Source organism: Nymphaea colorata, chromosome 7 (genome assembly GCF_008831285.2).
Source record: "Nymphaea colorata isolate Beijing-Zhang1983 chromosome 7, ASM883128v2, whole genome shotgun sequence".
Taxonomy (NCBI): domain Eukaryota; kingdom Viridiplantae; phylum Streptophyta; class Magnoliopsida; order Nymphaeales; family Nymphaeaceae; genus Nymphaea; species Nymphaea colorata.
This window is the reverse complement of record NC_045144.1, coordinates 14,620,583-14,642,474: the sequence shown is the minus strand read 5'-3', so window position 1 is coordinate 14,642,474 and position 21,892 is coordinate 14,620,583. Positions and strand designations below refer to the sequence as shown.

The 21,892-nt window shown below is 36.7% G+C and overlaps 1 protein-coding gene across 1 annotated transcript; it reads right to left on the bottom strand.

Annotated features, from left to right (window-relative positions):
• Positions 1-15,094: 15,094 nt before the first annotated feature.
• LOC116257255 (metal tolerance protein 10-like) lies at positions 15,095-21,416 on the bottom strand. The gene is made up of 6 exons (XM_031633861.2): positions 21,162-21,416; positions 17,326-17,435; positions 16,919-17,164; positions 16,648-16,728; positions 16,046-16,276; positions 15,095-15,637 (listed from the first exon to the last, which is right to left on the bottom strand). Exons 1-6 carry the CDS (start codon positions 21,343-21,345, stop codon positions 15,293-15,295), a joined length of 1,197 nt encoding a protein of 398 aa, XP_031489721.1. The 5' UTR covers positions 21,346-21,416; the 3' UTR covers positions 15,095-15,292.
• Positions 21,417-21,892: the final 476 nt, after the last annotated feature.

Sequence of the window (21,892 nt, the reverse complement as noted above, 5' to 3'; positions counted from 1 at the left end):
AAGAGCTTTAGTATTGATAGAACCATGATTTAACTTTCTACTTTTTGCTTTAGACAAAATGCATCATTTACCCTTTCAAAAGTCAGATTTAAAAACTTCACCTCTTTTAGAACTTGTTTACGGTAATTTGTAGACACCTGCCCAATGCATCTCCATGATGGTTATCTCTATTATTTGCTTATTGGCGACCACCATTCTTGATTTTCATGGATTTTTTCATTAAAGAAGAAGTCATATACGTTTGCATGTTTTCAAGATTTTCAAAATAAGGTTGAGAAACAACCTAGCCCAATCAAAGCATTTCATGATGATGGAGTAAGTGTATTTGTGAGCAAAGATTTCTTTGTTGTGCTTGATTCTTAAGATACTAAATGTTGGATTTTTGTTGTCTTCACACTATTCAACAAAATGGAGTAGCTGAAAAGAAAATCATCGTTTGGTTGAAACTAAACTAACCATATTAAATCATGCCAAGATATCATCATATTTTTGGTGGAATGCTTTCAAAACTGCTATGAAAATTGTTAATAGGCTGTCTTTAGAGAAGACTGATCATAAAACACCTTAGGAGACATTGCTTGAAAAACCTTCTAGTATAATTACATGCATATTTTTTGTTGCATTGCCTATCCTTATATAGGCCATTGCACATCTCCAAACTTTTTCTAAAGACTGTGTCCCATTCTTGGCTATGGGTCATGTTATTATGGATATATGCTTCATCCTGTAGATGGTTGCATGTTATATTTGAACAAAATAATTTCTTATATGTAGGCCACTCAACATATTGTTGCCTCTGATGTAGCAAAAGGGATTTGTCTTCAAGAGAATCATTTTCCAGTAAGTGAGCCTTCTCACAATCTGGTTTAACTTTCAAATCTTTTTGTTCATGTGCATGTCATCTTCATCTACCATATATTTGCTCATCTATGTTCATGATATCATTTTCACTAGAAGCTCAATAAAGGGGGTGTATGATATCATTAATAGTATTGGTTAAGCAATTCTCTATTAATGATTTATGTTCTCCACATTATTTCTTAGCCATCGAAGTTAACAGATATTGTGATGCACTTGTGGTAACCCAAAAAAAGTGAAGAAAGTATATTTCAGATATATTGGTTAAGCTCAAATGGCAAAAGTAAAATCAGTTATTACACCTGTTTTACCTAATACCTTATTATTCAGATATGAGGAACCAAGATGACTGATGCCTTTTTATATAAGAGCAATGTGGGAGTTTCACAATATGCCACTTTTACTCTTCAAGGCATTGCCTTCATGGTCAACCAAGCATGACAATTTATGCACTACGCTAGATGTACATTTGGCACATGTGAAATGCATGCTTCAAGGCACTGTATCTTTGGAATTACAAATTCATAAAACAATCTCTTGAAGTTTTCACAAATGTAGACTGGCTGCTCAAATGATCTGTGATCTACTAATGAGTTGGCAACTCTACTAGGGGACGGGGTGTAATGTCATTTCATGAGGATCCAACAAGTACTATATTGTGACTCAATCCTCCATTGAAACAAAGTATAAAGCCCTAGTTATAGTTGTTTTTTAGTTCGTATGAATTAAATCAATTCTCATAGTTGCACATATATTGTCATGGATCTCCTATAGTGCAATGTGACAATTTAGGTGCTACCTGCCTTGCAAAAAATTCAGATCTTCATGCTTGTAAACATTAAAATTGACTTTCATTTTATGTGAGAGATGACTGCCAAGAAAGAAAGTAATGTTGAATTTGTGTCCTCTGAAGAGCAATTTGCCGATGTGCTTACTAAGACTCTACCATGACCTCATTTTCACTAGCTCAAGAACAAGTTAAATCTTGACCCCCTAATTAGTTTGAGGGGGGCACGATAACATTGCAAGGTGTCCAACAAAATCCACTATGCAAGATAGTTAGAAAATTGCCAATTATGTGGAAGTGAGTTAATTTAGATCCCAACATGTCTGACCTAACTTGTAACTTCCCACCATAAACAAATAATAAATACATGCAACTACTTTCTACAATTGATATTGAAAGAAAACCTTAGAGGGTAATATGTTACATTTACGTGGATGGAGGCTAGGTTTTGGCTGAACCACGTAAATTTTGTGTTTTTCTCTTATTTTTGATTTTGCAATCAATAGGTTTTTCAATCATGGTGAAGTTGTTGTGCATATTCTTGAATCGCTAAATTTTAGTCGTCGTTGGAATCCTCACCTTTTTTGGTGGTGGACAATAGTAAAATGAAACAATTCTCATTCTTGAGTGTCAAGATCAGAAAGGACTTCACAAATACATTTCAAATTTCTCTAGAAATATCAAGTCCACAACAACCCTAGAACTGACTCATCCAAAGCGGCTGTGGTCCAGGCCTTTAGAAGACAATCTGACTTTTTGTTTACATGCAAAGATTCTTGAAATGAACCATGTGTGCAACCTTGATGGAAATTAAAGACTTGTCTTTGTTTTGATCAAAGTGGGACAAGACTCATCCTGTCAGTATGAGAATTGACCACTCCTAACACCTTTACTAAGGTTAATCAATTCAAAATCTAAAACAATTATGCCTAATGCTTAATATTCTAAATGTTATGCATCAGTCCTAATGAACAACATATAGCACAATACATATGAACCTAGGCTTAAAATAAAATTAGTTTTTCAAAGTTAAATGGACCTCAGGGCAACGGCCATAACATGCCTAAAATGCCCATATCGTCATTGAGTCATGACATGCAATCTACATCTATATGATGCATGTAATTTACGAAACTAGTTTGAAACATGAAATTAGATTTAAAAATTGGAGAACAAATTATGATTGAAATGTGATTTTAAGAGAAACTGAACACTAGATTTGGAAATCAATTTTGGAACATGAGCCCAAAACGATTTCTTTATGGCTAGAAAATAGAATTTGAAAGATGACTCTAGCAATCAAGTTGGAAGATAAAATTTGAAATGAAGTTAGAAACTTTGAATTTGAAGAATGGAGTTGAAAAACATGTTAGAACAAGTTGAAAGACATGATGCTAGTTTGTAATTATTTCCTAAAAGATTTTGAGACATTCGACCTTCTTTGGATAAGAAGATTCATCTAATAACATGGACAGTGCCAAACCCAGATTGGTTTATGAGAGGGAGATGCATGTGTATGATGGAATTCATATTTACTGGTAAGTAAAGAGATGAAAATAAAGTGTGTACATGCATGACAAACCATTCTGTATAGTTATGATGCAAAAACAAACCATATGTAATGCAAAACTAATCTAGAACATCACATAGCAAGGAAATCAAAGAACACCAAATAAAGGGACAATGTATGCACTTCAAGATTGCTTAATGACAGCAATGTCACCAAGAGTTGTCCTAACGTGCATGACTTTTTTTCTTGAATCCTAGGATTTAGATGAATGTATGATTATAAGTGAACTATCATGATTAAATATAAGTCATACAAAAGAACCTAGCATAGCACAATAAAATCATAATTTGCAAGCAGGACAACAAAGAAAACCTTAAGGCATATGAAGAGAACCAAAACATCGAATCCTAAAATATGCAAAAAATGTTACCTAGCATGTGTAAGGCTCAATTTCATAAACTTATTATGAAATCTTCTTAAGACGGAACATAACATAACTTGTAAAGGGATGAGGCAAGATGAAATATCAAACAACATGGAATGACATTGTGAATCCAATTTACTCACATTGAGAGTGCTTATTGTAGTGCTATTGTGCAAAGAATTACCATAAAATATGAATGAGAAGGAAAAACATGCATTAGTCTACCTACTTGATTACAAAAATATAACATAGCATGCACCACTGAAGGAACATGACCTATGATTAAGATAAAACAGACCTAATGCACCATGAAACATAATGATAGCATTTTAAATGCCTAAAAAAAGGTGGATTATTTGTGTTGAGATCCACATTATGCCTAAAACAAGAATTGTGTTTCAAATCGAGAAGCCAAAACTTGAATTTCTGCAAAACAGAAAAACAAAAACTTGTTTCGACAGTCAACTTCAAATAAATGAAGGACATACAACAAACAACATGGGTTTCAATTGAAATTTGATATGGAGCCTCATTACATAAAGTAGAAACTAGGTTGGGTGTTGATTTTATAAAACTAACTCAAATTTAGATTAGGTATGACCAGAAACTTAAGTCAGAGGAAATGGAATTCAACATAATAGAACATAGCAGGTTGGTAAAACAATCTATTTTGTGGCAACGAAAATTATAACAACATTTATCAGTCTGACTTGAAATTTGGTAGACATAATATTTGCTTAACAGAGAATCTGACCCATCTAACAGATTCAAGAAACATAGTTGAGGTGTTATGGCATGCTGAGCATAGAGCAGAAATATGATTACAGCAGAAATAGCAGAAAATTGTGTTCAACTGGCCTACTTCCAGATAAAATTTGATTATGCAAACAGGCATCTTTTGGATTCAAAAATTGGTTTTAGAATTTTGGCATAACCAATGAAAGTTTCAAATTAAAACATGAAAAAACTATGTTTTGAACAGAAAGTTACGACTTAAAAAACTGAGCAAAAAATCTGTTTTTACAGGAAAATACCAAAATTTATGACAGAAATATGTTTTGTCTTTTCAGATGCAATGATATAGCAAAGCACCTAGGGTTGGAGTGAAAATTAGTGTAGACAAATTGCATACATATAGAAACTTATGGCTTTTATACAACAAAAATTGAAGTTACGGAACCTGACTTGAGTTACAAAGTTGGCAGATTTTTAGGACTGATTTTCTACAATATGAATTACAGAAAATAGGGTCTAACAAATTATATAAACAATGGTTCATAACAAATTAGATTCAGATGAAATTTGGTAGAAACTAACTAGAAAAGTGAGAAAAACCAATGGCTTTTATGGTTCATCAACATGACTCATGTATTGAGAGATATAATTATGTGAAGTTCATCAAAAAACCAAATTCTCAGAAAGTAGACTTTTGCTTGAACTAAAGAATTCATGTTTCTAAAACATGGACTATATTGATAATAAAACATACCACAACAAAAGCTTCCACATCATGCTTTTTAACGCACAACACTATTATGATGCAAGAAGAAAAAACAGAAATAACTCATGGATGCATGCTAAGGAATCAAAGTAAAGAATCATAACACAACTAGTTATAAGCATGATGCATAAAAAGCATAAATCAAAATAATCTTGTGAATTCATGAAAACCAATGCAAATATGTTATTCATGAAAGAAGCAAAGTAAATCTATGTTGGCCAAGGATGAAAATCACATTTCTTGTCCAGACTGTCCTGAGCATAATGAGATCGTAGAATAGAAAATAGACATGTTGTCAAGACTGGATTAAGTATACTTAATGTTTCCTGTCTATACTAAAGTTTTGGGTTGAGGTGTTACGGGCTGCATTTTATATTATAAATAAGCCTCCCATGCTTTCTAAAATTAGCTAGAAAGTCTTTATATCAAATAATGTTTGGAAAGATGCCTAATTATTCGTGCCTTCAAGTCTTTGGGTCTAAGTATGTGTTATCCTTTTTTAACCATGGCTAATGAAAATAAATTTCAAACAAATACAGTTCCTTGTGTTTTTATTTCGTAAGGAAACATGCATAAAGACTAAATTTGCTATGGGCCTAAATCCAAAATCACCATTATTTTTTGGCTCATGATTTTCTATTAACATTGAAGAGGGCCATGGTTAATCATAGGCTAGAAGAAGAAAGACTTTTATTGACTCTTCTCAATGTCAATTAGGAAATTGAGGATCACACCATCAGCTTAATATTGTAATTCTTCCATCTCCGACTACCATATTCTCATAAACTAGGATGCCATGTGCCAACTTGACAGCTAATGATGCCCAACATACTCTCAGTCGGCCCAATTAGAAGAAATCAGCGTTCATGAAGGCCTCAATAATGCTCTTGTTCAAGCCGGTCATGTTCAAGGAGAATCTAGTACCCATTGAGCCTGCTGCTCCAAAACATGACTCTACCGCAACACCTATTGCTGAAATTCATATTGCGGCCACTCATATGCATCATATATCCACTAGGCCTATGACAAGCTCTCTCAACCTGGGAATAGTTTTGGACTCTCAATGATCTGTTCTTGTCCCAAATTATGAAACGCCATCATATAATGAGGTCAAAGAAGCTAAAGATTGGGTAAAGGCCATGAAGCAAAAAAGTTGATGCTCTTGCCCGCAATCGAACTTGGCAGTAGTGCCAATATTTGTTGATGCTAGTTCATCTTATGTCTGCAAATTAAATAAAGTGTTATACAGACTAGAGCATGCACCACAGATGTGGTATCATTGTCTCCATTCATTTCTAACAAATATTAGATTTCACGGGTTGGTCTATGTTGATGATGATGTGATCATTACTAGGTCTTCACTGTTAGATGTTATGCAATTATGGAAATCCAATCTGTATCCGCAAGTTGTATCTATCCAAGATCACACAGTTGTAACATCCCTTTTTGTTTCCTATTTTTGAGGATGAGATAACACATAAACGTTATGCCCACTCTTGTATATATAATATACTTCATTAACAATGAAATCAACATATTCTAGTTTTCTTTATCTTTGCTCATGGTGTATCATGGTATAAGAGCCAATGGAGGTATGATCCCCATCACCCATGGCTGATCACACCAACATGCACCACACCGGTGGAGAATCGTCTCAACATGGAGTTGATGAAGACAACTCATTTTCTCCATCACTTGGACAATCCTGCTATGGCTCTTGTTTCCAACCTTTAACGAATGAAAACTATAAAGTCTAGTGTCGTGCTATGACTATGGTTTTGGCAGTCTAGAATAAACTTGGTTTTGTCAATAGTTCTATTCCTAAAACAACATCGTCTAAATCTCTTGTTGTTTCTTGGGAGTGATGTAACAACATGGTGTTGTCATAGCTGTTGAATTCCCTTCATAACACTTTGTCGTCAATAGTGGTTTATGCTCACAAAACTTAAAGCTCGTTCCTCTCAGTCCAATGCTCCTAGACTTTATCAGTTACAACCACAGTTTATTAATTACAAACAATTGCAATCCTCCATTGGTGTTTATTAAACTCAACTTAAAGCTCTATGGGATGAATATGATTCATATGTTATTTTGCCTACATGTAACTGTGGTGCCATGCAACAAATTAAGGAGATACATGAGGAACAACGTCTACTTGAATTTTAATGGGCCTCAATGAGAGCTTTAGTGCTATTCACAGCCAAATCCTCCTTATGGAGCCGACTCCATCTATTCCACTTGCTTATCTTTGTTTGTTCAAGAAGAGCATCAATGGGAGGTCCATGTTTCTCTCCCATCTAAAAGTATTTTTGGTGCAGCCATTCAACGGCAAGATAATGAGAAGGACCTCAATGTTAAGTTCAAATGCAAGTCCTCTATGCAATGTGAGTATTGTAGAAGAGTGGGGGCCCCCAATGCATCCATGGCTTTCCTAAGAGAGGTGTCTCTAATTCTCAAAGTCAGTAGCCTAAGGTAAACTCTGCAACTTCTGATGCTTTATTGCCGACTCATTCACCATCAAAGTCCTCAATTGGTGCCATCAACTTTATACCAAACTTGTACCACCAATTCATGGATTTCTTAAACACACAAACTCATAAAGTGAACATTGCAGGTATGATACCCCAGCCTATTGCTTGCTTTGTTTCTTCACCAAGGTAGATTATAGATACTAGAGCCAGCCATTATATGGCAAGTTCAATTTCTAGTCTTTCTTTTCTTATTCCACCTGTTTGTTACTCTATTAAGATGCCAAATGGATCAACCACACTTGTTACTTACATAGGACAAGTTCGATTAAATCTATCTCTCACCTTGTCCAACACACAATACCATATCGTCTACATGACTACCAGTGCTTCTACTCTACCACAATCAAATCCTCTAATTTGGGTAATGGTACTAACTCTACAACACACACACATCACTCAATGCACCATTTTCTCCTTCTTGATAAGTTCTCCCATCATCATCAAGCCTTTTAACAACTATTCTTAGAAACTGAGAACCCTCATCTTTCAATGAGGCAATGCAGTATCAAGAATGGAGAAATGATATGGCTGCTGAGTTTTGAGCATTAGAAGCAAACTCTATTGGGAAATCACTTCTTTTCCACTAAGCAAAACGCCCATTGGTTGTCGCTCAGTTTACAAAATCAAGTATAAGGCCGATGGATCAGTTGAAAGATATAAAGTACGACTTGTTGCTAAAGGATATATACATACCGAAGGCATCGACTACACCAAGACTTTTTTTCCATTGCCAAAATTAAAACAATTAGATGCGTCCTATCCATTACTGCTATTAAAGGGTGGTCTCTCTATCAAGTCGACGTCAATAACATCTTTCTTCATGGAGACCTGCACAAAGAAGTTTACATGTCTCTTCCACCCAGTTTCACCCAACAAAGAGAGAACATTGTTTGTCAGCTAAAGAAGTCTCTATATGGTTTGAACAATAATCTCAGAATTGGTTTTTTAAACTCACTGAGTTTGTTCAACACCTTCCTTTTCTCCAATCTCAGGCAGATTAGTCCTTGTTTTCCAAGGTTAGCAAGCATGGCAGTATTTTTATCATGGTATATGTTGATGACATTATTATTGCAGGCGATAATCGACAAGTCATTGATCAATTGAAAGCCATCATCAATGATAAATTTCAATTGAAAGATTTGGGAGAGCTAAATATTTTTGGGCATTGAAGTTGCAAGGTCAAAATGTAGAATTTTTTTCTCAAAAGAAATATACAATGGACATTCTACATGAAGTTAGATATAGTGGGGCCAAACAGAGCAACACACCGATGAAACAACATTAGGTTGATGATGACAAAGGTCAATTGTTAGAAGACGCAACTTTTTTCATAAAAATCATTGGTCACCTAGTCTACACAACTTTATTTGGCCGACATTTACTTGGCAAATAGAAAATTACAATTGTTTGTACTGTATGGACACAGTCATAGAAGGAATCTTTTTAATTTTTCAAAATCGATTTATGTTACTTTGAATTAATTTTCAAAATCATAAAGTCAAAAAATAAGGCGATACATTAGGTAACATTTGGTCTTATGTCATATTAGTGAGTAAATATGATCTCAATACCCTTTGTCTTACAACATTGAACTTTCCTAGATGAAAATTTGGAAAAGAACAAAAACATAAAGGTAACATTTGAATGGCAGCTTATCTATGTCGGCATGTGGGAAATGGTCACCTAAGCATCAATATTTGCCAATGATCCTTGCAAAAAGATATAGATATGAATTTACTGTCCTTACAACATATTTGTCATTATATTCATTTATTAAATCTCAACATTTGGTTTGATAGATTAATAATGTTTGCAGAAATATAGTTTAGTATATAAAAATCCACCATATCAAAATCTTTAGCAAAAGAATATGGAGCCATGGCTCTAGCTACTTGTGAAATGACTTGGATAAAATATATTCTCAAAGACTTCAGAATCATTCATGAGCAGCTTATGGAGTTACATTGTGACAATCATATCACTGCGAACCTGGTATTTCATGAAAGGACTAAGAATATAGAGATCGACTGCCATGTTGTTCGTGAGAAAATCCAATGCAAAGAAATCTGCAGCAAAAACATGTGAACTCTGAAAATCAAGTTGCTGATATCTTTACAAAGCCTTTAGGAAAGGAACCACTTTTCAAGTTAAGAGGTATGTTGGCCTTAATTGATCTAGGAGCTGCAACTTGAGGGGGAGTGTTTGACGTTATGCGATTATGGAAATCCAGTCCATATCGGCAAGTTGTATCTATCCATGATCACACAATTGTAAGAATCCCTTTTTGTTTCCTATTTTTGAGGATGAGATAATGCATGAACGTTATGCTTACTCTTGTATATATAATATACTTCGTTAGCAATGAAATCATCAAATTTTGGTTGTCTTTATCTCTGCTCATGGTTTATGATTCATCATCGTGGGTTAGGTCTCAAGTTGGAAAATCATTTTGAGTCAAAGATCTTGGAACACAACTGTTATACTTTCTCAAAAAAGAGTTTAGTCATCAACCTCACTTTGTTGGTGCTCTCTCAATATTCTTACATTCAGTCCATTCTTGCCGAGGCTCACATGACTAAAGCCAAACCTAGACCAATGTCCACCACAAAGGTATTGAATGTAAACTCAATTTTCAGATCCTCACCTTAATCGGAGTTCGATGGGACCATTACAATATGCTATATTAACTAAACCAGAGGTAGCCATAGCAGTTAATTGTATACGTCAAGACATGCATTCTCTGTCAACAAGTCATTGGACACTTGTCAAATGAAATCGGTACTACTTGAAAGGAATGAGCAGTTATGGAGGGAATCTATAATCTTCTACAAGATTAATAAGTGGTTTTGCAGATGCAGATTAGGCAAGAAGCTTTGAAGACAAAATCAATTGGAGTATTAAACCACAACATGACATACTTGGCAGCTCCATGAATCTCGTTGGAAGTAATAACATCCAAGCTCACACGTCTGCAGCTGGAGGAGATCTCGCCCATATCAGATCCACAAGAAATCACATACATACCAAAGATAATGCCCAGGCCAACAAGACTGCTACAAAAGATAAGGATAATCTATGGATATCAACTGAAAAAGGGGAAACATGTGATTCTGTAATCAAATCAAATCCCAACAAATATGGGATTGATGGCCATGTAAGTTGACTATAAAAGAAAATCTTTTGTCTTAAATCTAATCAGAAAGAGATACCTTCCATCGTGGACGTAGATCAAAAGTTGAACCACATTAAAATCTTTGTTGTCTTCTCCTTTCTCTCTCTATCATGTTTTTCTTCCTGGCGTGTGGTTTTGTATGGTATCAAAGCCAGTTAAGCCCAATCAACCAGCAACACCAGAAGGAGACTCCTATAGCACGGCTGCGGCATCAACAAAGTCTAGATTCGACAACATGAATCTGCCTTTTCTAGGTCTGATCTCCTCCTTCATACCTCCCCAACTAGTCTTCAACACTTTTTATCCATGAAATTGTCTTCCGAAAACTACTTGCTTTGGGAATCTCAGTTCATTCCTATGCTTAAGAGTTATAATATGATGAGATATATTGATGAGACGTTCAAATGTCCAGACGAGTTCTTGCCTAGTGAAGATGGCAAAAGAACTATCCTAAATCCGTCCTTCTTGCATAGTCAAGTTGTAGGTCTTGACTCGTTATACAAAGTCTGGACCACCATAAAATGCATCTATGCTGCTCAATCTAGAGCAAAGGTGCAGCAACTTAAATCTGCCCTGCAAAACCTGAAAAAGAGAAATGAATCCATAACTGCATATTTTCACAAAGCCAAAGGCGTAGCTCATCAGCTAGCCATGGCCTCCAAACCAGTAGATGAAGAGGATTTTTGTCATCAATATTCTTTTTGGTCTTCCTACTGATGAATATGGCACCCAGAAAGTTTCGTTGCACACTCGCATTGATCCCATAAACTTGGAAGAATTATATTCTTTGTTTCTTATTCAAGAATTTGAAATCTTGAAGTCTGAAAACCTTGAGGATCCTTCAGCCTATGTTGCACACCGACAAAACTTCAAGAATCCCAATTACCGTGGAAAGAATGAGCAGCAAAGAGGGCGTCCAGGAATCCGTCCTCAAGATAAAAACGTCAGTTGCCATGCTTGCGGAAATCGTGGCCACTTCACTTCTCAATGCCGAACCGCATGTCAAGCTTGCATGAAGTCAGGGCATGGTGCATTAAACTGCAAGTTATATAAATTCCAAAATGGATCTTCATCTCCAGAAGCTTATCATATGGAAACCATATCTCAAATAGATGACAGATTTTGGTATCCCCACCGGTGCTACCCATCACTTGACGGCTGATTTAAACAAGCTATCCGTTCACTCAGGATATGTTGGGCAATATCAGCTGAGAGTTGGAAACGATGCTGATCTTCAAATCAAGAACGTTGGTAATGTCTCTCTCTACAGCTTAGACTCAAGAATTTTTATAAACAATGTGCTGCATGTTCCTACCATCTCTAGAAATCTTCTATCTGGGCATAAATTTTCCCGTGACAATAACGTTGTTTTTGAATTTAATGCAAATGGTTGCTATGTTAAGAACCGGACAACGGGGGAGAAACTTCTGCAGGGAACAAATAAAGGAAGATTGTATCAGCTGAAGTTACAATAACATGGAGTTTGCCATAAAACAACACTTGTAGGAGAACAGGTCTCAGTTGGTGATTGGCATAGTCGTTTGGGACATCCTAATTTTAGAATTGTGATGCATGGTTTGAATAAATTTGACTTACCTATTGACAGCAAATCTCATAATCAAATATGCGATGCATGTCAAAGAGGGAAAAGTCATGCTCTTCCTTTTGCTCAAACACTACATAAGATTAATGTTCCACTTGATTTGATATTTACTGATGTTTGGGGATCGGGTGCTACCACATCTTTGCATGGTTATAGCTATTACATTAACTTCATGGATGCCTTCTCTCGTTTCTCTTGGATATACATGATCAAAAGTAGATCAGATGTTCTTTCCATCTTTAAAACGTTTCAAGTTATGGTAGAACGTCAATTTGATCGAAAAATAAAGGTTGTTCAAAGCGATGGGGGAGGAAAATATTGCATTGTTTTCACCTATCTCAAACAAATTGGTATTGTTCATTGAGTTGCATGCCCTAATGCTCACCACCAAAATGGCAACATAGAAAGTAAAAACAAGCATATAGTTGACACAAGATTAACTCTACTTGCTCATGCTAATTTACCTTACAAGTATTGAGATTTTCCCTTTAGAGCTGTTGTTTTCTTGTTCAATAGAATGCAAACTCGGTTCCTCAAAATGAAGTCACCATATCAAGTTTTGTTCAAACACTCTCCTAATTATAAATTTATAAAGGTTTTTGGATGTGCCTGCTATCCTTGTCTACGTGATTTCAACACTCATAAACTGCAGTTTCGCAGCAAGCAACATGTCTTTTTTGGATATAGCAGCATGCACAAAAGATACATTTGCTTTGATCGAGATACGAGCAAAATCCTTATCAGTAGACATGTGGTTTTTGATGAAGGTGTATATCCCTTTAAAACCGTGGTGCCACCACCACCAAGTACACCTCCACTGCCCTTAGTCATTACCATGCCCTCCTCAAACATACCACCTCTCTCAAACCGTGCCTCTCTCGCACCCGTGCAACATTCACCACATACTAGATTGTCCTTACTACCAATCCCTCCCACTCATTCTCCCTCTCTCACTGTTCAGGACATACAATCTGAACCTCCACCCTCATCGACCCATTGACCACCTAATTCTTCACCTCTGAACCCTTCACCACCCTCTAGACTGCATCGCTCTCACCACATGCTCACTCAGTCCCAAACTGGTTCTCTTAAGCCAAAAACCTATACCATCTCCAACTATCTCCTCCCTGCATTTATCTCACCCATCTAAACTCTGAAACCGAACCCTCGTACTGCGTCTCAAGCCTTGAAGCACACTCATTGGGTTCAAGGCATGAAAGATGAACTTGCAGCTCTACACAAGAACCACATGTGGACTCTAGTATCACCGCCTCCCTCCGCTAATATCACTGGCTCGAAATGGGTTTTTCGTATTAAAAGGAAAGCTGATGGCACACTTGAAAGATACAAGTCTCGCTTAGTGGCTAAGGGCTACACTCAAGAACATGGTATTGACTACTTTAAAACCTTTAGTCCCATAGTCAAACATACTTCTATACGTGCTCTTCTCACTATTGCCATTACTTTTGGCTGGACTGTTTGGAAATTTGATGTTCACAATGCTTTCATTCATGGTGTTCTTTCCGAGAAGGTATATATGTCTCAGCCACTGGGCTTCATCGATGATTGTTTTTTTCATCATGTTTGTCAACTGCATAAGGCTATTTACGGTTTAAAACAGTCTCCCTGTGCTTGGTTCCAACGGCCTACTAATTTCTTGGTTACATTGGGGTTTGTTGGCTCAAAAGTGAATTCCTCTCTTTTTCTGCGGTTGCGACCTGATTTCACTTTATATATCTTGATCTATGTTGATGATATCATTATTACAGGAAATAATGATATTATGATCAAGTCTATCACGAACACTCTAGATCAAGAGTTTGGCATTAAAGATCTTGCCCTCCTGCACTATTTTTTGAAAATAAAATTGTATCATGAGAATCTCGAGGGCAATACACTAGTGCTTGTTATGGTTAAAATCTCTCCTCTCAGAATTAGGATGCTCATGTAATGTGTCTCCCACCTCGTGTAATGGGTCTCCCACCTCACAGTATGACTGTATGGGCACATTATAATCCATGCTGGTATTCTAGAAGTAGACTTTCATTTTGTCAGAGATCATGTTGCCATCAAATTCATTAGTCTTCCGATCAAATAGTAAACAGATTAACAAAACCCCTCAGATCAGTCAAGTTTGTGAATTTACAAGACAAGCTGAACGTGATGTCCATCACGCTTAGCTTAAGGGGCATGTTAAGGAGGTACCAGGCAACAAAGAGAAACCAAAGGAAAAGTTACCAGAGATAATCACATGAAGATATTCTGAACTTAATGTTGCTGTAGTTGGATTTGTGCATTATCGTTGGGAATTTGTTTCCACTTTTATCATATTTCAAAATTCAGATGTACCGATTTCTGTACGGTTATCAGCAGAGATCTTTATATAATCAAATATAGACATTCTTGCGAGACATCAAAAAAGCAAGAGCTCGTCATCTACTTTTAGTTGTTTTCTTCCTTTTTAACATGAGCAGCGCTGTTGCTGGTGGAACGAAAATTAGAGGATCCAATAACCATATCATCATAATGTTTTTCATCATTCTTCTACTGACCTACATGGTTTTGTGGTGCACTGGAGAGGAAATATTTCCGACGGCTTCAAGAATTGATGTCCTCAAATACACCAATTTTCACAATTTGAAGACCTCTTCATCTTTTAACTGAACTGCTCAGTCCAAGCTCCATAGTGCAGTAGTTCCCCAGCAAAAGAAGAAAAAGAAGCATGCGCTCTACACAAGGGTTTATCATCTTTATAATGCAACATACAATTGAGCTATCACACGTTTGTTAGTATAAATGGAGGATTAAAACTGCAATATCCTGAAGCAGAAACATGACAATTTAGCCACATGACATAAGAAGTTGTTCTTGGCAGCAGAAAAGGTCATGGTAACAGATTCATAAGATTACACCTTCTTGTTATGCTCAGGTCGATGGCTACACTCAAAATCTAAATGCACAAATGCGCGCTCCACCTGAGGAAGCTGCTCAAGCCTCTCCTGGAGTTCTTCTCCAATGTCGTGGGCCTCCCTTAGTGGCATGTCCCCAGGAAGCACAATGTCAACCTCCACAAAGTAATGGGATCCAAAGGTGTAAGCTCTTACAGTGTCAATATGCCTAATTTCTACATGGTGATTCCAGATGAGGTATGTGAGAGTCTGCAAATACTCGGGGGGCGCTGTCTTCCCTACCAGCGACCACACATTCTCTAATACTGTCTTCGCCCATGTGCCCATGGTGTATAGTGCGATCTACACATCAATTTTCAGGACAATAACTAGTAATATAAGAAATCACTCCGTAGTATAATGAAACATTCCGTAGACCAAAGCATTGAGCTAAATGGGATATCTATATCTATATTAACAGAGATGATGTGATTGCAAGGAAGAAGAAATTTGAATTTGTCTTGCCTTTTGGCCATAAACCATATTTGCCACCAGGTTTTGGAATTTCTTTAATGAAACAGAACTTTGGAAGAGGATTTTGGCTGTACATAAAACTCTATCAATTTCTTAGTTTGTGGGTCAAAGCAGAACTTTTCGAAAGTTCATGTGAAGTTTTGCTATGTAGGAAACTCCAGCTCGAAAATGGCATGTAATTGAAGCACTCGTTAAAATGAAGATGGCTACTGAAAATTTCATTGCAGTGAACAGTACCAGTATGGCTCCAGTTGGGTCGATCCACCAGAGGAATCTGACTGCCAAGATTGCTGTGGCCAGACCAACCGAGTTGGTGACGACATCGAAGAAATGGTCCTTGGCATAAGCCCTGACGATCTCATTTTTGAACCTTTGGCAGTAGACCATGAGTCCAAACTTTATGACAGTAACTGACACCATGATCCCAATCAACCATCTCTCCTTCTCTCGATCCATTGTCGGGTGAGACTGCAATCATAAAATGATCTACTTGTGAGCTAAACTCTTTCTCTCTCTCTCTCTCTATCTCTCTCTCTCTATCACACACTCTGCTAACATAATCCATTCTTACAACCTGCAACGTCTGTTACATAAGCTAAACTGAGCTAATTTTGGACAGGGTCGGTGCATTTCCTGGCCTTAAAGTAGTATATTATTAAGCCTGTGAAAAGTATTAAGCAGAATTTCGACCTGCTTTTCTACGGAGGCTAACAGATCTCTAAAGATTCCCATAATCCATGTTTTGAGCTTACCTGGTCGTGGCTCATGAGTCTGTGAACAAGCCAACCACCATTTGACATGTTCTACAGACTTAAATTGTATGCGAAGACTCACTTTACCTGAGCAATGAGTTGTCGAGCTGACTCGAGCAGTATCTGGAAACCAAGCGTGGCCATTACTGATGCAAACACCACAATCCCCTGTAAGTTAAGCACCATGAAGTTCCAATGAAATAAGATAAGACTGTTTTGACAAATGATTAATACCACTTGAAGGTTGCTTTTACTGATGATAAAGGAAACTGCGGTCGAAGAAATGTAACATATGACACTATACAGATGTGTAACAGCAGGAAAAAGGGAAAGACAAGGATAAGAAAAGAAGGCTTACAACTGGCTGCATTCTCCTCTTCCCAATGGGATATCTGTACTGATTGGGCTTCCTCATGGCATGGGATGTGAACCAAAGGATGAAGCCAGACAGCAGGTCTAACAAGGAGTCAAGAGTGGAGGCAATGACTGCCAATGACTTGCTTTCGACCGATGCATACACTTTGGCCGTGAAGAGTATTAGATTGGCAAGGTTGGACAAGTGAATGGCGCTCTTCTCGCTCCTTGCCAGCTCTTTCAGCTCATCCTACATAAGCAAGGGTGATAAATGTGAATGCAAAGTACGCCTATTAGCTACTTCCTGATTGTGTCATGGAACATAATTTCTCTGACTTGTGTTCTGCTTCCAAATTCTCTATCATCGACCCATCAATGTAAATATGTTTTTTAAAAGAGAAGTAGATCAACCTCGGTGAGTCCAGGAAGGCAGCCCAACTCGATTAGGGTCTCCATCTCTGTAAAGCCTTCAAGGATCTTTCCCTGCTTTTTGTAATACTCTGCAACCTTTTTCTTCTTGCCTTTAACAAAACACAATTTATCATTAGAAAGAGAGATACACTAGTCAGGTCGATTAATCAAGTACCCTTTTTCTTATAGATGCCATGTTTCTACAAGAAGAGGGGTAGTCTTCTACTCAGCTCAAGTAATCCAGATCTCCCCGGTCATTAGTAAGCAACTCATATGAAGCTGATCTTAAGCAGCACGCTTGATGATCTAGCTTTTTAAGCTCGCAAATTGATGACCGCCCAAATATTCATAACTAACTGTAGAGTATTCTAATCAAAATGGGGAGTGAAGATGTACCTTGGAAAGGTAACTTTTTCAATTAAAAATATGTTTTAAAATGTGGAACATGGACGGAGAACTGGATTATATGAAGATATTGGCGAAAAGAACAGGACTGGTAGGCACTTAGCCTTAATTTCGAGATCCTATGGTGCAAGCGCTTTGTTTTGTAAAGGAGGAATCAATATACAAGTTGAAGCATTGTGGGGTACCAACTATAAAACACCAAAAGATGGTCATAGGGATAGGAAGAAAGATGAAAGGTTTGGCTCTCTTGTTGGGCGGCAGTACACCAAATGCAAGGGAGCAGGTAACTGGAAACTAGTATTTTGCTTCTAAACACTCAAAACGAAATGACTTGAACTTAGGTCGATTCTTTGTTCTCCATCTGTACATGTTGATGCTGGTCTCTTTTTTATCTAAAACTTTATATATACTTTTGTGAATCAATCTTTAGAACGTTACTATTTAATATGCACCCTGCCTAAGGAAAAAATGAAAAAAAGAAGAGTCTGGCACCAAAATTTTCTTGACCTTTTTAATTGTAGACACTGTTATCAGAAGGATCAGACAATCAAGTAAAAGATTTGGATAATTTAAATAAATTAAAAATCAATTTGGATTAATTAAGTACCCATACATCGGTTTTTAAATTGAATCCATCTTGCAATCAACCATCTTAAATCCTTGTTGCATGCATCCACAAGTTGAAATTAAAGCGTAAGCATGCACGTTCACCAACCCTCACGCCTTTATTTTAGCTGATTATCTTATCAAAATCAATTTTTAAATTGAACCAGGTGGAAAAAAATAAGATTTAGGTGGGTAAACCTAATCGAATCAAGAATGGGGTCATCTTTCAGATGAGCCTACTTTTCTAAAAAAAATAGAAAAAGACGAACTAAAAAAGGAAAAAACAAAACTAAAAAATAACAAGTGGCACCATTGAATCGGGTGGTATGCGGGTTCACTGTTGCATGCACCATTCGAATGCGCTGATTGAAGCCGATTTTAATGATAACCCTCCTTGCAGTAGAATTGTTGGTCTGGAACTCCCCAATAAAATGAAAATTATATATGTCTTCGTGCAGCACTAGCTAGTTAGGAGCTCGGCTTTCTTTTTTTCTTTCTTCTTCACTTTTATAGAGGTGAGATCCTTTCAAAAGCCTCTCTATGTTATATATCTAACCCACCGAATAGTTTGGTAGAGCAGCAGAGACATCTTATCAAGACATCTTCTAAGTATCTCATTAATCTGTCCCAAAAAATGTCATTAATCTGTCCCAAAAAATGGAGCAGGTTCATGGAACAATAGTTCTAGTGTCCCCATAAATCTGCCTCATTTTTTAGAGCTGAAACACTTTTGTCAAACAACCCTAAACATGCCCAATTACTCGGTAATTGGATAGAAAAGAACAGACCAAATTGGGTCCGACTCTTACGTATAAAGGGGAACAATAGTGCAAGATGATGCCTAATTTGAATTTAGTCATTAAATATATATAGTTTCATAAAGAACTAATGAATAAAAATAAATTTGTACACGTGTCCGGTGAAAGTACTAAACCGCATAAACCACGCCAACAGAGTTGACAACCAATCCCTACAAGGAGAAAGTAATTAATTGTGAGAAATTAAGGAGAAAATAATTAATTATGATAAATTAAGCTGAGGCTATAGAGAGTTTGTTCGAGAGTTTAATTTCCCTCTCGTAACTGGCTACAGGCTTTCTTTTAGTACGTACTGCACACTATCTAATGGTAGTTGTTGGATAAGCAAAAAAATATTTCATCCTAACATTTAACAAGCGGGCCGAAACAACCACTTTTTCTTTCATTCTCATAAGTATCGGACCTACTTTTGATGCCGAGTGATGCCTCCCTATACTTCAACTTATATATTAATATTTCACCTTTTGTAACACAGGAAATTGACGTTTTAAGAGGTTGAAAAATTGACGTTTTAAGAGGTTGAAATAAATAGTCCCTTGTACTAACCCCTCAAGGATTATCTAAAGCTTGTTACTTTCAAAGAAATTAGAACATGATTTTTCAGTCCGTCTGTTGTGGTTTATCTCAGAAAAGAGGATTTCAATATAATAGTAATAAACTTACAATAAAAAACATTATTATTGCTATAATATGTGCAACATGTAATATAATGAAAGCTGATCTCATTTAGTACCTCATATTGAGAGTGAGGTCACAGAATTTGTCCTCAGCACCACAGAGGGTGGAATTACCTAATCACGTCCCCATTTGTTGCACCAAACCCACCATTCAGTGCGTCTACCACGTGATGCCACCTATACTATTATTAATATTACTAATAATAATATTATTATTGTTATAGTGAAGAATTTTTCGCATTATATAAGCTACTGCATGAGCACATTTCTCTCTTTATACCTTTCTATCTCTCTCCCTCTCTCTCTCTCCGGTTATTATATTCTTACCTAATCTAACTTAACAGACCACGTATTAATTGTTGTCTTTCTTTATTGACCTATGGCCTAGGTGGAGCAGTCTGGCTTGAAAAAACTGCTTTCGACCATTACGTTCCTATGTTATACATGTAGGCTGTTGGCTTTTCCATTGCTCGGAAGGATCAATTGAGCTTGAGAACATTGCTTACTTAGTCATATTTTCTCTGCTAAAACAATTATCATGAGATTGTATTTTTTTATAGAAAACCATCCGTATATATCATGTAGAGATTTTATTTTTTAATACTGAACCATCCGTATATACCATGTAGCTATGGCATGTCCCAAATACAGGACTTACATCAAGGACCAAAAGCAGAACATGATTTAAACTTGATTTCTACTTCGTAATGTGTTTTGGTTAGGAATTCTCTAAACTTGAGTTGGTTCAACTTGTTTTTATGAGAAAACTGCCTTTAACAGCCAAAGTTTTGGTCTTATATATTTGAGCCTTAATTTATTTTTTTAATGGGTCAAAAACCAATAAAAAACAAGAGATCAATTAACTTCATATATGTTCTTAGCAAATTACTCTTAAAATTCACATCTGCATATTATGAGGTCAGATTGAATCAAACAGCATATGTGGCGTGCATTTTAAGTAGTCTGATTTTGTAAACTCATGTAAGTAGTTTGGTGTGTGTGTGTATATATATATATATATATATATATCTTCGCTGTGAGTCCTAGCCAAAAAAACAGTATGAAATTCTGGCAAACGAAACCTTTCCCTCAACATAAAATGGCCAACAATAAGCAGCGCTGCGTTTGGGGGGGCTGGACTTTGGGGCTTGCATAAACCTTCTTCTTCTTCTTTCAGAGGAGATTGAGTTATGTTAACGGGCTGAAAACATTGTCTTCCTAATCAAATCTGATTACTGACTAATTCGTTCAACCGATGTCCTTAAAGAGTAAACCTGAAAAATAGTTTAACGGGAACTGACGGGGAATGCATAAGCGAACTAAAACTTACTAAAATTTCGTAGTCGATGATGGAACTCCTTGGGCTGATTGTTGGTGTGATCAGGGAGTGAGATATCATTGAAGTTGAGACGCCATGATGGTACCCTCGAGCTTATGGTGCTGTCGCCCTCGGGCAAAGGCGAGAGAAGCTCGGTACGATAATCCAGGGAATCGGTTCGAATCTCCATGACCATCTCCGCTTAACTGGATGCACGAAGAACAGCTACGAAGAAGGAGATAATCCTGTTAAGCTTCTCCATATATCTGATCTTCCCAACCTTCCTTCCTCTATTATAGGCACGGAGTGCTAAAGTGAATTAAAGGCATGGTATTTTTTTATTCCACTTTATGCATCAACTTTATGCTTGTTGGTTGCTACTTCCTGGAACTTTCCTCGTAGGCTGAAACATATATAAAGCTCAGCTGCATGAAATTGTGCTATCTAGTAGGATTATGATATTGGCTCATGTACCTAAAAGTTTTCCACAGGCAGGCCAAAGAATCGAATCTTGTTATGTACGCCATACTAGGGCATTAAAATTTTGGGCACCAGTATGGTTAATGACAACATAACACTGTTTAATAGAAAAAAAACTTTTTGTAAGGACAAAAACAAAAATAAAAAAAGTGAAAAGACTCAAAAGGACATTTTTTTCAATAATTTCAAAACTATTCCCTTTTTTCTTCTAGCATTTGTGTTTTGCGTGCACCGAGCAGCACACGTACCGTATGATTTTGTGG